General features: G+C 38.1%; 1 protein-coding gene across 1 annotated transcript in view; it reads left to right on the forward strand.

Annotated features, from left to right (window-relative positions):
• c9 (complement component 9) overlaps positions 1-10,027 on the forward strand; it is a 53,777-nt gene extending 43,750 nt beyond the window's left edge. Inside the window, exons 11-12 of the mRNA XM_039750639.1 lie at positions 62-232; positions 9,878-10,027. Of these exons, the coding sequence (XP_039606573.1) occupies positions 62-210 (149 nt within the window). The 3' untranslated portion in view covers positions 211-232; positions 9,878-10,027. The remainder of the gene's footprint in view (positions 1-61; positions 233-9,877) is intronic.
• Positions 10,028-17,931: the final 7,904 nt, after the last annotated feature.

Below are 17,931 nucleotides of genomic sequence, written 5' to 3' on the forward strand. Positions count from 1 at the left end.
AATTAACCATGTGGTTGATGCCAGGTCTTTATACAGTAAAAACTCTGTTGTTGACCTTTAGATTCTCCAAATGTCCAAATGGGAAACTGGAACTGTTGGTCTAACTGGTCTGAATGCAAAGGTAGTCAACACACACGCTCTCGCACCTGCAACTCGGGAGGATTTGGAGGCACTTGTAACGGTGAAAGTGTTATGTCTGAATACTGTTAAAGACAACATTTCTGCTTGAAAGGTAAGATCATTTTTATGTCCAGAAGGGTAGCATTGATAAAAGAAACCATGTGCTGACAAAACAGTGTTAGAGCTGTTAGAATCATCACATTAATGCTCCGCTCAGTTGCAGACTTGAGTGCCGTCTACGTGTATTTAGCTTGTTTTTGTTTACATCTGTTTACATTTCTATAATGGAGTCTGGTTTCTTCCCATAACCCAAACTTTACCAAGAAAGGCAATGTATGAAGAAGTACTAGAAAGGTATGTTGAAAGTAAGTGGTGTGAAATGAAACTCCTTGACACCACAAAAAAAATTGGGGGCAGCCTCTCCGTATACTTGGAGTATGGCTGAAAAATGGCAAAGTAGCAACTGAAGGTCTGTAGAGTCCAACACAGAACTGAAAAAAAACAAAGATTATGGCAGTTTATAAGGTCAATCGGGTAAGTGATATCATCAGGCAAGGAACCGGAAGCGATGTCATAAACCCCCCGGGACTGGAAGTAATGTCATCTGAGTCGGAAGTGACATCATCGGGCCCAGAACCAAAAGTTGTGTCCTCAACTCCAGGCAGAATTTCCCGGTTTTTCATCTTCAGGGATAAAAGAGAAAAGATTAGTGTACTCTGCCACCCCTTGGCCCAGCGTGGAATTACCTTCTTTTAAGCCCTTTAGCTGCCTTCCATGTGCACGTGTGTGACAGTGGTTACATATAAGTGTTGCCTTTAATACAATTAACCAATTAATCTCTTGTTGTGTATAAATTATTCTAAGACCTATTTGGTGATAATGGTTCTACATTGTATCTTGAAAAAAAGAGTATGAGAAACATGGATGCTCTATGGGGCATATTTAGTAGAAGTGTCCATGAAGAAGACTGGAGAACTTGATGGTGTTTCACAAGATGTACTGGTCCAAATATTTTGTAAAAATGGAAATACATAAACAGTTAGGGAGAAAGTGATAGCAAAAGCATAAAGCCCATGAAGATGGCATCCGTGTAAGGACTGGAGTCAAATCAGGATCATTTGTCTCCAAATCACAGTCAACAGATGAAAAAGGCAGTGTAACCAGTAGAAACAGGCAGGAATGCTGTGGTCTGTTTGTGATACAGAAACCTTTATACAGATGGATCTCACATTACGATGGTCTCAATTTATCACAATTCCATAGTTATGAACAAGCAAATAAAAACCCCAGATTTTTATTTTCCAATGAATTTTCATTTATTTACATGCAGTGATTTTTCTTTTAATTTAGTAATGAAGGAATCTAGTTTTGCTGTAAATGAACATGTAACAGACAGGTGAGGAATAGTACACTACAGTATGCCTTGCTTCACCATTTTCAAACACTCCCTGAATGTAATTGGCAGCTCCTCAATAAGCCCCATTACAGATAAGCTGTTAGAGCAGCAGCCGTCCATTGAGCTTGGTGGTTGAATCTTTTGTTTGTAATTCCCTAGGTGTGCATCCCAGCATACTGTTTCATTAAGCACAGCTGCTGGCAGTGGGAGCTGGCATTCTAACAAATCCCTCAGCACATGTCACAAAATCGCCAGTTAGTGGTAGGTTTTCATGCCATCATTAGTCGTTTTCTAACTCAATGAATTACCGTCTCATTATCAGATCTGCGGGATGTTTAAGCATAAAATTGTGATTCACATTAGTTTAAATTATTTGCAGTTCCTGATTTAAAGTACAGTAATATTGTTTCAATGTCGTTTAATTAACAAGTCTGAAAGGTTTTTCTGCAAAATAATTAACGTGTTAAGCCTTTTTGCTGATATTTCCACTTTTGTACATTTTCTGTGCAAGTTCCAGCTTACGTACAAAGTTAGGTTAGAAATGTCCACAGGAACAGAACTCATTCGTAACTTGTCACCCACCTGTACTTCATGTAAAAGTGCACATTAATGGGTAAATTGATTCCAAACCCTGAGGAGAAGTCGACTGAACTGTAGAAAAATAGTCATCTTGTTAAGTGAGTCACACAGTAAATGTTTTCAGTCCTGAATGCTTGTTACACACAGTGTTGTGATTCTGCTGTTGTGCAGGGTGAATTTTTCCTGCATTGGCTTAGGTGCACTGGCAAAGTAAATCCAAATAAGTGTAAAGTATTTTGAATGGTTGCATTCCTTTCTTGTAGAAGCACTACTATCCTTATCTTTGAGGAATATTCCAGGATCATAAATATAGAGAACATTCCTTGTATCATGAATAATTCGATATTCCTTTACAAAAAAAAAAAGAACCAAAAATCCACCCATCCATCCATTTTCCAACCCGCTGAATCCGAACACAGGGTCACGGGGGTCTGCTGGAGCCAATCCCAGCCAACACAGGGCACAAGGCAGGAACCAATCCTGGGCAGGGTGCCAACCCACCGCAGGACACACACAAACACACCCACAAACCAAGCACACACTTGGGCCAATTTAGAATCGCCAATCCACCTAACCTGCATGTCTTTGGATTGTGGGAGGAAACCCACGCAGACACGGGGAGAACATGCAAACTCCACGCAGGGAGGACACGGGAAGCAAACCCAGGTCTCCTACCTGCGAGGCAGCAGCGCTACCACTGCGCCACCGTGCTGCCAAAAAAAAAAAAGAACCAAAAATGCTAATGTTTAATGTTTAAAATTACTAAATCTAAAACAGTAGTCTGAACAGAGTAGCGGTTGATGTAAAAATTCCATGAAATCTGTACACAACCCAAATGGATGAGATAAGTGTAAACTAATCCACAAAACCGAATCAAAATTTTAAATAAAAAAGAAAATACCTTGAAAAGAACATACCAGACAACCCAGTCTTCTCTGGGTAAATAAAGAGTCTTTCCTTTGAAGTAAACTACGGACAATGACTGAATATGTGGCTTGCTTTTAAATAAGACGGCCACCATGATAGCAAAAACATGAGATTTCATAGTGATCATACTCAAACTGATGTAGCTGATGATGTCGTCATCGTGTGGCACAAATGAATAAAAATGATGAAATATACTAAAAGTATATTTAAATGTATCAAAATGATATGATCTCCAACAAAACAAGCTTTCTTGTCTCCAGAGCTTGAGTTTACTGAGCACTTTTGAAAGATTCGGGAGTGATCAATGAAACAGCATTTTTTACCATCATCGCCAAGGCAAAACACACACAGTATTTCCCTTGGATGAATTTGGTTGCATTCCTCTAATACTGTATAGAGTTCCAGACACCTACAGAATTTGTGCCAAGTTGTACTGGTGGCTCAATGTTACTCCACATCCTATTAAGACAATCTGCTTCAACACTTCATTTTTTTCAGTTACCCATACAAAAAAAGCATATTAGATCACTCGAGTATTGGGAAACATTTTCTTTACAGGAGACATTGTGTTTTGTCAAATATACCCGAGAATATATATAAGAACTCTGGAAATCAATACACTTCTTCCTTACAACTACTACACAAGTCAACGGAGTTTCGCAAAATATATTTTAAATGGCCTTAACACTTTCTATATGAGTGGCGTTTCTGCATTAAGAGCTAGCGGGCAGAGCCTCAGCGGATGTGCAAAACAAGTAATAAGCTTCTATATAATTTCTCACTTACTCTGTCACCTGGTTGCAAACCCGTGTCTACATTAGATGCAATGTTTTGTAAGGCATCATATCGCTCACTGTCGATTAAGTCAGTGTGGCTTACAGATTTTTCTTCCATGAAATTTAGGTCTTAAAATTATTTCATTGGTTTCAAGGAAACCTTATCATCAACAAACTAAATTTAAATTTACTGACCAATTATGTGTTACCCCCGGTAAATAATATGCTTTAGGATTGTCATCTGATCCAAATTGTCACTTTTGCTCCCTGAACACCTCAGGTACATTTATGCACATATTTTGTGAAGGTTCCATGTTTAGGTTTTGGTCTTAATACCAAACTCTCTATGAGCATCCCTTTGCTTCCCCACATTTTCCTACTTCTAGACTTTCCTTCACTTCATTTGTCTATTATGCATTAGGGACAATTGCTAGCAAAATTGCCCCGGCTTCTTGCTGGAAATCACCTGATTCTTTTCTGGTCTGTAAATCCCCCTTTCTTGTTGACTGCAGCAAAGATCAGTGTTTTCATGACTTTCTTATATTGATAAATGGATGGATGCGGTACAACTTGTCCAAGCTCGGATGCACCCAGGTCCTGGCCGCAACCCTAATCTATAGCTTCTTATTTCTTTAATGCGGTTGATGCTGTGCTGTTTGCTCACTTGCTAGTTCTCATGGGCTCCTTTATTCTTTTGTTGCCACTATTAATGTACCAGGGTTAGGCTGTGTTATGGACCAAGCATGGGGTTTTGTTTTATCATAAGGATGGCTTGTGTTTGTTTTGTATTCCAATATAAATTTGAGCACTGTTAGAGACGGATGGTAGCTCAACCCGGCTGGGACGCCCTAGTTATGGAAGGAAGGTGGGAAGACAGCTTCTTTAGGGCACTGCCTCCCCCGAGACGCTAGATGGCATCTTCCAGCGGTGCCCCAGATTCCCGCAGGGCAATATGGGACTTGGTGTTCTTTATCTCAGCCTTGTTAGGTGCCGTGGGTACCACCAGGAGGTGCTGTGGAGGACTTATATGGGACAAGGTTTTCGCCTAACCTATAAGTACTGGCAGACCACGTGGGTGGAAGAACGGAAGCACTTCTGTGTTGGATTATATATAAAAGGGACCACCATAAACCCAGTTGAGGAGCTAGAGTTGGGTAGATGGTGGACAAAACTTGCTGGGAGGAGCAGAGGAGGAAAAAAGAAAGAGAAAGAAAGAATAATTTGTCTGCTTTATTGCCTGTTTTACTTGTGGCTGTGGTGGTGGAGAGCATTGTGAACAGTCTGACTAAATAAACAGGCTTGTTGTGATGTTAACCTGTGTCCGCAGGGTCTGTGTGTTGGGATTGAGGAGCGACAGTGCCCTCTAGTGTCCACAGCACAAATAAACTAATGTAATTTAAATTGTTATCGAGATGTTCATAACAACCTACAACTTTGCCTTCTTAAGCATTTTTCTTCAAGTTTCCTCTCAGATGTTTAAATTTCTCATCTCAGAAAGTATTGCCTCTTGTAGTATGTGAAATATCTTCATGCTGGGTGCTGCAAGCCTGTTTCTGGTTCATGGGACTAGCTCTATTATCCCTGTAATTTTTTCAATTTACCCTTGGATGTATTTGCAGCCTGAACTTTACTGTTTGACAATGCGGTTTAAAAGCTTCTGCTCCTATTTTTCAGCGTTAAAATAAGGACCTTTTTTTCTCCTTTTTTTATATTCTACATTTGCACTTCTGGTTCAAACCTTTCATTTAATCCCTTAAAGGTAGTCACAGTAATATAAAAAAAAGAAATCCGATCATTGCATCTGCTTGATATTATATATCTATATTATATTTTATATTATATATTATTATTATATTATTATTATATTATTATATCTTATATATCTATATTATATCTGCTTGATATATCTGCATGATATTATGCTAATCAGAACAGGACTGAGCAGCATCTTGATCTTCATCCTCAGCTAAAGATAAGTGCCTGATGGTGATTAATATGAAAAAGCCACCATGGAAGTCATGCATGTGCTTCTTCTACTTTGTGGTATTGTATGTAGTATCATATGTAGAAAATTGTTTTTTCTACAATTTGCTGTCCTTGTGCTCTTCAACAAACACCTAATCACACGATGGTTAGTGCCACACCAGGCAGAGTCTTATGTTTGAGTCATGCATGTAGTTTGTGTGTCCTTTCTATGTTATTGTAGCTTGTCCTTTTCTCACCACAAAGCCTTTTCATTCTAAAATTGACATCTTATTGTTTCAGTTTAGCCAGTTTATAGTCAATAGATTTTTTTCTGAGCAGCAGGTGGTGGCGAGTCTGAAGCTTTTTTTTTAATAGCATTTAAATATTGTGACGTATGGCCAGGGCCAATGCCCGGCCAGGACGCCCCTTCTGTATATGTTCCAGGGGAGCAAGCATGGGCTGCACAGTACCTCCCCCGGACCACTTGGTGGCAGCCCCCCTGGGTGACTATGGTGCCTCAGATACCCGCAGGACTCCATGAGAGATGGAGTTCTCCACCACTCTGGGAGCCAGTGTCAGGAGCAGGGAGACAAAGCTGTCAAGGAGGAGTGGAGGACTTGAAGAGTTTATTTGTGCTTGTGACTTGTGGTTTTATAGGACTGTGTTTTGGCTGAGGGACACAGGGAAGACATGGGTCCCCAGCTGAAGAAGTAAAATAAATTCTTTTGGTTTATTTTAACGCGCCTCTGTTGTCAGTCTGTGTCGGGTTGGGCACATATATAGCGCCTTATTACAATATATATGGCTGTCAGAGGATGATAATATCAGAGGGTATCACTGTGATGTGATGTCAGTCGAGACAGACTGGGCACCAAAATCCCACTGATCAATTATTTTGTGATGCAAACAGTGTGGAGCTGGCACGTTTTACTGGTCATTAGCAACAGACAGATGTTAATGTTAAAGAAGAGTGGACTCACATGGTAAAATTATGGTTTCACCTGAATTTTCACACAAAAAATGCTACCATTCTGGATACTGTTGTGTACATCATACATCACTTGCATGAAAATGTGGTATATAAATAAAAGCTGTTGTTGTTGTTGTACTCACCATTTGAAAAAATGCAGTACCATGGTACTGGCTGGTTTTCTATTCATTTAAAATAATATAAACCAAAACATTTATCACCTATATCACTAAGGCTCATAATGTCCTTTAAAAAATATGGATGCTCATGTAGGAGGCCTTCCAGCTCAAAATATGTACTTTTATTTCCATGTTAAATGGAAGTTTGCTGAAGGGGTCAAAAATTCTTTATCAAATTAAGTTAAATTTCTGGGTCTACAATGTTTACAACATCAAGAAAAGTTGATTTTAGCATGTTGTCAGTATGCTTGGTTGGGCGTGTATATGCCACTGTGTAAATTGAAAATGATGTGGTTTGTTGCGTAGAGCTCCTGGATGATTATATCCCAGCAATGACAGAACATTTTAGAACAAGTGGTTTCCACCTTGAATGGTGAGGCCTATGAATGAACGTATCTTCTTCAAACAGTGCGTATCATGTTTATCTTGTAGGCCAAATGTTATTGGTTTTGGTCAAGTTTGGTCTAATACTTATTTCCATATTCTTCAAAAACAGTTTGACCTATGTTCACTGCTAACTGCCATAGTCTGCTCTGTTTAGTCATAGGACAAGGCTTATTGATTTCCAAAATTTTTTGCACAAGATATTTTCATTTATATAATTTATTTAAATATATATTTACTAGGGGGTTCGCCCCCTTGCTCGCTTCACTCACTAACTCCCCTGGCCTGTGCTACGCACCAGCCACATTGCATCTCTGCCACTTGCGTTGGGTTGAACGCACCCCAATGAGATTTGCTCGTTCCTCCGAAACCCCCTCTTAAATGGTGATATAATGGGAAACAAATACAGTTTTTTTTTTACTTCCTCTTTGCTCGATCAGCTGCTGGCTTGCTGCTGCTGCCGTGCCACATGATCTGCACCTCACCCAGTGCTTCAAACAATTAAAAGCCTGTACATCATCTGTCCTACTCTTTGTCTTTTATTTCCGGGCCGGGCATAGTTAAAACCCGGCACAAAGTCTCGTCTCGTGGAACGTGAGTTCTTGGTATTTTTAAGTTTATAATTTAAAAACGGAATAAAAATCTGAAAATCTAACAACATAAAATTAAAGTTCGATAAATTCTGAAAAAATTATACCAAACATATATATGTAGGTTTTAAAATAAGGCTTTTAAATAATTAAAATCTTGACATTTTTAGGCTTAGTATTTTATATATACATAGAGTAGATGTACACACTGAAGCATACACACATGCATACACTCATAAAATGTATAAGTAAATTTAGTTGACAGCTTGTTTGCTCTACCAGAACACATGCTGGATGATAAAGAGAAAGAAATTAATTCACACAAACACACACATTTAGATCTGTAAAGGTTGACATGGACAGAGGCATTAAGTCACCCTTGTGCCAAACTATATATCTATGCAGCTTTTTCATTTCAGTTGGGCCAATATGTTTAGTAATAAATATTACTGAACTTGTTCATTTGATTCACTTTTCTGTTTCTTTTTACTCTAGTTTGATTTGTGTACATAATAAATATTTAAATGTATTTGATGCTATATCATTAAACAGTACAATCGGTTGTAATGTAGTATAAAACCTTCCATTGAAAAATTTCTTGTGGTATCACTAAAGTGTAATTTGGATGGCAAATTTCTTACCGATTATCGATTATTTTTTTTAAGTATTATATCCCATCCTGGTCACTGTTTAGAGTTTGAATGTTCTCGGTTTTCTTGTGGGTTTTGTTCGCTTCCCAAAAATGTGTGTATTAGGTTAATTGTCATCTTTAATTTGGTGTTTTATTGGTAAGTATGTGTATAAACAGGAGAATGTTCATAGTGGTTCCTGACTCTTGACCAATTCCAGTGGGATAATTTCTGGTTGTTTATAAGTTTGTTTGACCATTATTGCTATGCAAATAAAACAAACTAACCAAAGAATTGTTTTGTCTGTTTGGTTCCCAATTTCTCACTACTGTAAGTGTGCATAATGAAGTTTCAATAAATGTGTGCTTTCTGCAGCACTGCTTATCACTCCAATGATTAGAACATGGAACAGGCCAGAAGCGTGAACTTTGACTAGTAAGGGTTTAACAAAAGAATGTTTCTTCATTTTCAATAAAAAAAAAAAAACATGTCTGCCTATCTACACTGATTTGCATAAGATAACAAAAACATAAATATAATTTTTCACTGCCATGCAGGATGCAGGATGGCCCAGTGGTTAGTTTTCTGCCTCATAAATCTAGCATTCTGAGTTCAAACTGTGCCCCTGGTTGTTATCTGTATGGAGTTTTCTCTGTGTCTGTGCTGTATTCTCCTCTGGGTACTCCAAAGACCTGTGTGTTAGAATAATGGGTAATTCTAAACTGACTCTGTGTGGGCCCTGAAATGGAGTGTCGCCCTGTCTTGGACTAGCTCCTGCATAGCACCCAAATCAATCCAATTCCAGTGAGGTTACAGCCCTTGGAGAGCCTTGTCCACTTTAATGATTCTGCCACCATGTTCTCTAGCTCTTCCTTTTGAGTTTCCTGAAATCAACCTCTAATTTCTCCAGCAGGTACCTTCTTAGACACTTCTGCTGCCTTGTTGGTTACTATTTTTTAGTCTCTTAAGGGATGCACCCAATGCTGCCAGAGTAGCTTCCAGTTCAACTCAGATTACACTGGTTTGAGGATGGTATCTTATGTTGCTTGTATCCATTAGTTGCACATTAATAAGCACAGTTTCTCCATCTGTGGGTGTGAACTTGCAGCATCTGTTATATTTGCATATCACCACTGACTGTGCTTTAATTTGTTTCTCTGCAAAAAAAGGGAACAAAACTCAGTTTCTTTAAACGATTGAAACAAGGACTGGAATTTGGAGGTTAACTCAAATAATCTTTGCTGAGCTGGTAGTTTTTGCTGTGAACAGTCGTCACCTTCTATTGCATAAAAAATCAGACACACAATACTTGCTACATGTTTTTAGTTTGCTTTTTTTAATTATTTTTTTTTTTCCAAACAGAATTACTGTACATCTTCAAGACAGAAAAAGAAACACAAGGATAATGAAATCAGGAGTCATCAACAAAAACCAAAGCTAATTTTTTTAAAATAATAAATAGATATACGTTGTGTCTGTTTTTGTCAGGTAATAAAAAAGTACCCAAATTAACTGTTTTCCTTGTTTTTTTATATATACACTAGGTGGCTCTGCCCCCTGCTCACTTCGCTCGCCAACCCCCGGGTTTGGTCCTCTAATAATACAATTTAAAGTGTCTTTTTTTTATGGGAATTGTTACATGTGCATTTTGTCCACTTTTGATAATGCAACATATAACTGGCCGTGAGTGAATATTATTTCAATAAAAATAAGACTTTCTGATAAAACAATCTACTTATGAAAGTGGGAGTATCCAGAGCTGATGTAGCTGGTGGCATTGTTCTCAAGAAGCTGTGGATTTCTGACTATTGTGGATTGCACGTCATTGTAAGAAATAAATCTGGCCGTCGTTAGTTCTGGATATTGACATTGCATCATGATATAACTGTTGCAATGCTCTCGGACTAACTTGATATGATGATGGTAATATTACTGCTTTACCTATTTTGAATTTGTCTGAACTATTGATATTTGAATTTTGAACGTCATCAATGAGACCTTGCATATGTTCCGTTCTAAGTTTAGCTTGATTTAATTTAATAAAGAAGAGACGATTAGCTGTGACTTTAATATACGAATTAATAATGTAATGTTGCGATAGAGATGATAGAAGTGGGTTAAATACATGGGAACGCATCGGTAATTTTGACCCGAACTATTGTGTGGGTGCTATTCATTTTGCTGAATGCGTTTGTTTCATATTGTACGACCATCCTGTTTCACCATCTGGGAAAAGCAAAGGAAAAAGTAAAGGGTCAGTATGTGGTTATGAATTTGACATAAATGATAAAGCATGCTTTGCCTTTGGATATACACAAATATCTATTCTGTCTTTGATATCTACGTCTTTCGAAAGTATTATCGCTGACAGTTCTGCACATATGGGTTTATTATAAATGCAACTGTGATCTTTCAGATTCATATAGACATCAAAAAATGTCTTTGTCTGTGTGTTGCTGCTTAATCTTTTGTAAAGTGCGCTACGTTTTGGACGTATGGATTTGTATCCATTATTGACTGTATAATTTCTATTTTGATCATTTAACTGTTTTGATTCTATGTTGCATCGCTTCTCCGTGATCATAAAGATACACCTGACCAAATTGTATTTTTTTCGAAATTACACTTAGCGTAGCTGTAATTGTTGTGCGAACACAGATTCTGATAGCATATGGTCCATTATTGTGTAAATCAACATTTTGTGCATTGAATGATCATGAACATGAAAACATTATTGTAGACGCATATATTTTGTCTGTAGTGTTTTTGGATTTCGCTTTCAACAAACAACGAATCTTTTAATTCTTGCGGAAATGCCTCTTCATTGGGAACAAGCATTACTTTTCCCTGATGGCAACTAGACGTAGACGATCAACAAGTGTCCGACTTAAACTTTAAAGCCTTACAATATCTACATACTTCCGACATATCACCTATGTCCATATATTCAATCTCTTTTTGCTGTTCTGTTATTTCACCTAGTAATGATTTCCGTTTGTTTGCGCGAATGCCATCTTTATTCTCTTTTTTCACACTTTCGAATTTTAGTACTGTCATATTTTTGAACTTGCTCTGCATGCGTGTCATGCTAAGGTTTTTTGTGAGCCTTTTAAATTCCACTACTGTCATAATCTGTAACCTGCTCTGCATGTGTATTGTGCAAACGTTTTTGAACGTCTTTATGAAGTTCTACTGTGTCTTTTACTCTTTTGTCTTTTATTTCTGACTCCATTTGGACCTGCACAGTTTTCAATTCCACTTGTTCCGGGCTGATTATTACTTTCCTTGCCTAGGTCACCGTCTCACGGGAACATGCTTCCAATAGATGTCAGTATGACGTGACTTGACCGTGTCGCGGGAAGTGAAAGTGTCTCTGTCTCTCTTCAAAAGATCATGCCTCATCACAAGATTTTTTTTATAATAGATATATATATATATTTTTTTTTTCAAGCTCTTTACCTCATGTTAAACACTACTAGAATGTGTGTATAAAGGAGATGTACCTGAAGACATAACCTTACAGGGGAATCACAACAATCAATATGTAAAGTGACAACTTTACAAATGTAATAGTATGTATTTCATTTCAGTATAATAATAAACTTTTTGTGCAAGATATTCTATTTCTAAATGGTCAGTAGGTAGCAAAGGAACACAGCATCATATTGCTTTTGTTAGAAAACATTAGGAATTGTAATTTTTCCAGGATCAGGTCATTCAGCCCAGGAATCTTGCCAATCCTGTCCATTTCATTTCTCCAAAATAACATTGCATCCAGCTATGAAGTTCCCTAAAGTTCTGCTCTTCACCACACTACCTGGTATTTCATTCCATGTGTCTATGTTTCTTTGTATGAAAGAAAAACTTTCTAATGTTTGTGTGAAATTTGTACTTAACAATATTCAAACTTTGTCCCAGGGTTCTTGTTGAAGAATTTGAAAGTAACAGCTGGGATTTGCTGTATTTTGCTGTTTTTTAACACTTCAATCATTTCACCTCATAATCTCTGTTGGTAAAGGTTCAGCTCCTTCAATCTGTCCTCATAGCTCATACCTCTCTATCTTGGAATCAGGCTAGTCACTCTCCTCTGGACTTTCTCTAGCGCTTAGTCTTTATTGCAATATGGAGACCAGAACTGCTTACAATACTCCAAGTGAGGCCTTGCTAGTGCATTATATATCGTAATACATATCCTCCACACATCATATTATATAACCTAACATCCTATTAGCCATTTTCATCGCTTCTGTACGTGGTCTGCATGTAATTAATTATTTATGTAGGCACAGGAAGGAAACAAAACCTCAAAGGAGAAAGCTTATGCTTTGGTCACACTGGTGTGCTTCCATCACTTGCTGGTCTATTTCTCTGTTGCTTCAGGAGACCAGAAGGGCTGATGCTACTGGCACTCTTCTGGGTCATGGTCCTTATGGCAGTAGATGACAAATAGCAAGTTTACAGTGTTAACTCAATATCCTTCCCCAGTGCCTCCTATAATCCAGTTTTTGTAAGGCTGGTGACTTGGCTCCATGTATGACACTTAAATTTAAGAAGGTGATCCCTAATATTGCCTAATTGAGATGGGTGTCTGTAGGTGAGTTTGGGATGCACAGGCAGAAGGCAGATGAAGGGCAGACCTCTGAAAGTAAGAAGTCAAGAGGACCTGAGTGGGAGGATTTCCGTACATTTATGGATGTAGGGGTGTTTTTTAATTTAAACTTTATAGCAAGCTTTACTTTGATCAATGGAACTCTGTCAGCATGCCACAAAGAGGTGCTCTGTTAATATATAAATATTGGAACTGAAAGAGGAACAAATGAGGATATACAGCACAATAACGGAAGAGACCTAGTGTACATTCACGATAGAAAGAGATAGTATGTTAATGGGAAAGGACCAAAAGATGTGACATATTCAAATCTGTGACAAATTTGTTATCAGAAAGTCAGACAAATCTTTTGCCAAAACCAAAATGATACCTAAAATCAGGGTCAGAAAAAACAAAGCTTGCATCTTTTGCCAGAAGCAGCAGTCAAAGGCATATGCACAGCAATTTGTTTTCTTTAAACTCAAATAACTTGGGAAGTAATTGCTGCAACCTTTTTATGTAGCAACATGAGACAGAATGGCGGCACCCATTGAGGTGGAATGAATTGAACACTGATCACCTATAATAACTAACAAAAACAATTCTCTCCCTCACCTTGTGTACCTCCTGCAATCAGCTCTAGCTTGTCTTGTTCCATGCATTCAAGTTAACAATACACTTCTTCCTTATCCTAAGCCAGAAAGAGTATGGTCTAAAACAGGGGCTTAAGAGCTGACCAGGAACCACTTCCATCCTCGGGATTAATTATGTAGCTCATGTTGATTGCAAATGTAGACAGAAACACAGAGTCAAAGTCTTTGAATTCCTTGTTAATCCTATCCCAATGGAATGTCAAACTAATTTGGCCAATTTCACTTCAACCAGTTTCTTAATGAGAAGCCAGTTCGTGCTGTTAATTAAAGCCATTATTGAATATCATGACTTGTTGCTGCTCTCATTCTGCAACAACAGACTGTTGATTTTCTGTTTTATGTAAGACCACCGTCAAGATGTTTTGGTGACGTGAGCAGACCAACATGACTTAGACCTTCACCTTTTTTTATTTTCAGGTTAGTTTCTTATGTTTTGTGTCTCATTATTGTTTGGCTGCTCATTCAGGAAAAAGAAACAACTAAGGTGTCTGAGTCACGTCAATTAAAACTAAGGCAAAATAAGTTAATCAGCAGTAAAAACGACTCACTAATTAAGAAGATGGTTAGAATGAAAACCTGCAGCCACTACAGCCCACTCAGATCACAGTTGGATACCCCTGATTTAGATGATATCTTTAGAGAGGAGAAAATCTAGGTCGTATGAATGACCAGACATTGCAGAGTTAAAACACTAACAAGCCATGGAATTTAAAAAAGATTTGTTATTTGCAGGAATGTTTTCTAATTAAGCGGCTGAGGTAGAATTAAAACCTGCAACCACTGCAGCCCCCCAGGACCGACGTTGCTTAACCCTGCTGTATGTGAAGCAAATTTTGCATTATTTTAATCTCACATTTCTCAGTCAACAGATGTCAACTGACAAGGATCAAAGTCTTGATTTCAAATTCCAGTCCAGTCAACATTTTTGCACATCTTTCCCATGTGTATGTGGATTTTATCTGGGTACTGCAGTTTTCTCTGTGAGAGAAAACTTATCTATATACTCTGCTCCCATATCTATTGTGACACTAGAGTGTGCTGTTGCTCCTCTATCCCAACAGACAGACATCCAGGACACCAGGTAAAATTACTAAAATGTATTTTAATTCCTTTGTCTTTTTTATAAATAGTGCCTCTAAGCACCCCAGCCACCATACAAAGGCAAGTAATAATAATAAATACAATAATTTTACGCAATTCTCTCCTCTGTACCTCCAAGCAAGCTCTGTCTTCTACCTCCCAACTCTAGCTCGCTTGCTGGGTTTACAGCAGTCCTTTATATAGTCCTTGACTCGGAAGTGCTTCTCCTCTTCCATTCACGTTATTTGCCAGCACTTCCAGGTCAGATAGAGAACTTGCTTTTTCTTCAGGCTGGAAGTACTTCGGGACTTCCGCACCTGTGACTTTGGAGTACTTTCAGGTTATGTAGAAAGTAGAGACTCCCGGGTCTCCATGCAGTGTCTCCTGGCAGCACCCACGGTACCTGGCAGGGCTGTGAAGCTGAACTCCAGATCCAATGGTGCCCTATGGGAATCCAGGGCACCGCTATGCTGCAGGGAAGCCGCCATCCAGTGTCCTAGGGGAGGCAGTGTCCCAAAGCAGCTGTCTTCCCCTATCCTTTCATTCTTTGGGCGTCCAGGCCGGGTTGAGCTGCCAAATAGCGTCCATCACACTATGTTTGTGTAGCACCTTCAATTTTCTGTGATATAGTGCCTTTCATTATATTTCTATTGTGAGGGGAACTCATATGCTCATGTTTGCTGATGCTCTAGTAATAAGTACTTTTATTTTATTATGAATTTTTTATGTATCAATTAAAGACCTTTTAGAAGCTTATGAGGCACCTTTCCCTGTACTGGTGCCTATTTACTTTTGTGTGTGGGAATGAAAAACCAGGAGCAAACTGTTATCACCTAATCAAGAGCCACATACGTCGTTGTTTACTTGCCAATATATAAGTAGGGACTCAGTTCTTCAGGTTAGTAGAAAGAGGAAGCATAATGCAGGTGCACACTTTGCTTCTTCTTCACAATGCTGTGTGGGATATTTGAGATTCTTGCTTAAAGATAAGAAACCATATGAAAGAATAAATATTATATTAACAAATCCATTGTGAGCCCTCAAGTCTGAATTTTTCTTCAACCTAAAGTCTTGCAGGTTAGGATGACTGGCAGCTTTTAATTAACTGTGTAAGAATTTTTTTGTGTTTGTATGATCTCAACAGACATTGAATCCAATGTTATAAAATACCATAAGTATTACCAATAAGTGAGACCAGGAAGTGTGTTATATCTGCATCACAAGATCTGGATGCAACAAGAGAGCTGGACACATTTGGAAGTTCTGATTTGATATACTATATAGTCAAATAGCCCTTCTAGTATGGCCTTGAAGAAGGGGCTGAAGATTCCAAAATGTGATGGTTTAGAAATTGAAGTTTAGTATTTGTAAATGTGTGGCCTCAAATTTTATAGCAGAGTGGATGCCAGCAAGACATTTTTGTTATAAAATCAGAGGTTATTGAAATTTGGAGGATTATAAATTGTTTATTGAAAGAACAGGGGGATGTTTATAGAGCAGAGATACTAATGAACGTAATGCGTATTTTATATATGCAACAGTAGGCAGTGTGATGTGGTAAGGCTTTGGACTGTAAACCTTGAGGTTGTGTGTTCAGATCTCATTACTGACACTATTTCACCATTAACAAGTCACTTCTACTGCCTGTACTTCAATTGAAAAGAAGCAAAAAGAAATGTAAACAGTTGTATCCCTTAAATATTGTTAAGTCACCTTACACACACATTCGGTGTTGACTTTTTTGTAGTGTTTAAGCAGATAAACTATATCAGTGATTCCAGTCTGTCGAAACTAATACTAAACATTGTTACAGTAAACCCTCGTTTATCGCGGTGAATCCGTTCCAGACTCTACCACGATAAATGCAATTTCCGCAAAGTAGGATTCTTCATTTATAAATTGAATATTTTCGCAGTTAGAGCATAGAATACCTGTTTATGACCTTCTAAATACGTTTTTTAACATTATTAGAGCTCTCTAGACATGAAATAACACCCTTTAGTCAAAAGTTGACAAGAACATGACAAGACAGAGATGACAGTTCCGTCTCACAATTAAAAGAATGTATCTTCCTCTTCAAAGGCGTGCGCGTCAGGAGCAGAGAATGTCAGAAAGAGAGAGAGAGAGAGACAGAGAGTGAGAAAAGCAAAGAATCAAAAATCAATAGGGCTGTTCGGGCTTTTAAGTATGTGAAGCACCACCGAACAAAGCAGCTGCAAGGAAGGGAGCAATGTGAAGGTAGTCTTTCAGCATTTTTTAGAGGAGCATCTGTATCCTCTAGGCCAGTGTGCGAACAGCCCCTCTGCTCACACCGCCTCTATCAGGAGCAGAGAATGTCAGAGAGAGTGAGAGACAGAGAAAAGCAAACAATCAAAAATCAATACATGCTGTTCGGGCTTTCAAGTATGCAAAGCACCGTGCAGGAAAAATATTGTATATCATTGAGGAGTTTTATTTAATACGTAATACATGCTCTGATTGGGTAGCTTCTCAGCCATCTGCCCTTAGCGTTCCTTGTATGAAATCAACTGGGCAAACCAACTGAGGAAGCGTGTACCATAAATTAAAAGACCCATTGTCCTCAAAAATCTGCGAACCAGAGAAAAATTCGTGATATATATTTAGATATGCTTACATTTAAAATCCTCGATGGAGTGAAGCCGCAAAAGTCGAAGCGCAATATAGCGAGGGATCACTGTATATACATATTTATTTTATATTTTTATCAGTATCAGCTGCTGTTTTGTTTGTTAGGATTTTTTTGGTAGTGTTATAATTTACGGGCTGCCTATGGGAAGATTATGTTACTGTTATGTAACAAAACCTTAACAAGCTTTGAATTTGCTGTTGATAAGACTTACAAAGCACCATTAACAACATTGTTACAGAACAATTCCTTAAGAAAGGCATGTTCATGTTCAATAGCAACATGCTCACCATAACAAGCTCCTAAAGCCCCTACTGTAAACTGTAACTTTTTAATATTTAAAATGGACTCCCTAATGGGAAAAATCCTTAACAGGTTTCAAGGATTTTTTAAATAGATTTTGCAATAAATAGCTTGTGACATTATACTACCATCTTGTGACTTGGGA

The sequence above is a fragment of the Polypterus senegalus genome, chromosome 4, assembly GCF_016835505.1.
Source record: "Polypterus senegalus isolate Bchr_013 chromosome 4, ASM1683550v1, whole genome shotgun sequence".
NCBI classification, from domain to species: Eukaryota; Metazoa; Chordata; class Cladistia; order Polypteriformes; family Polypteridae; genus Polypterus; species Polypterus senegalus.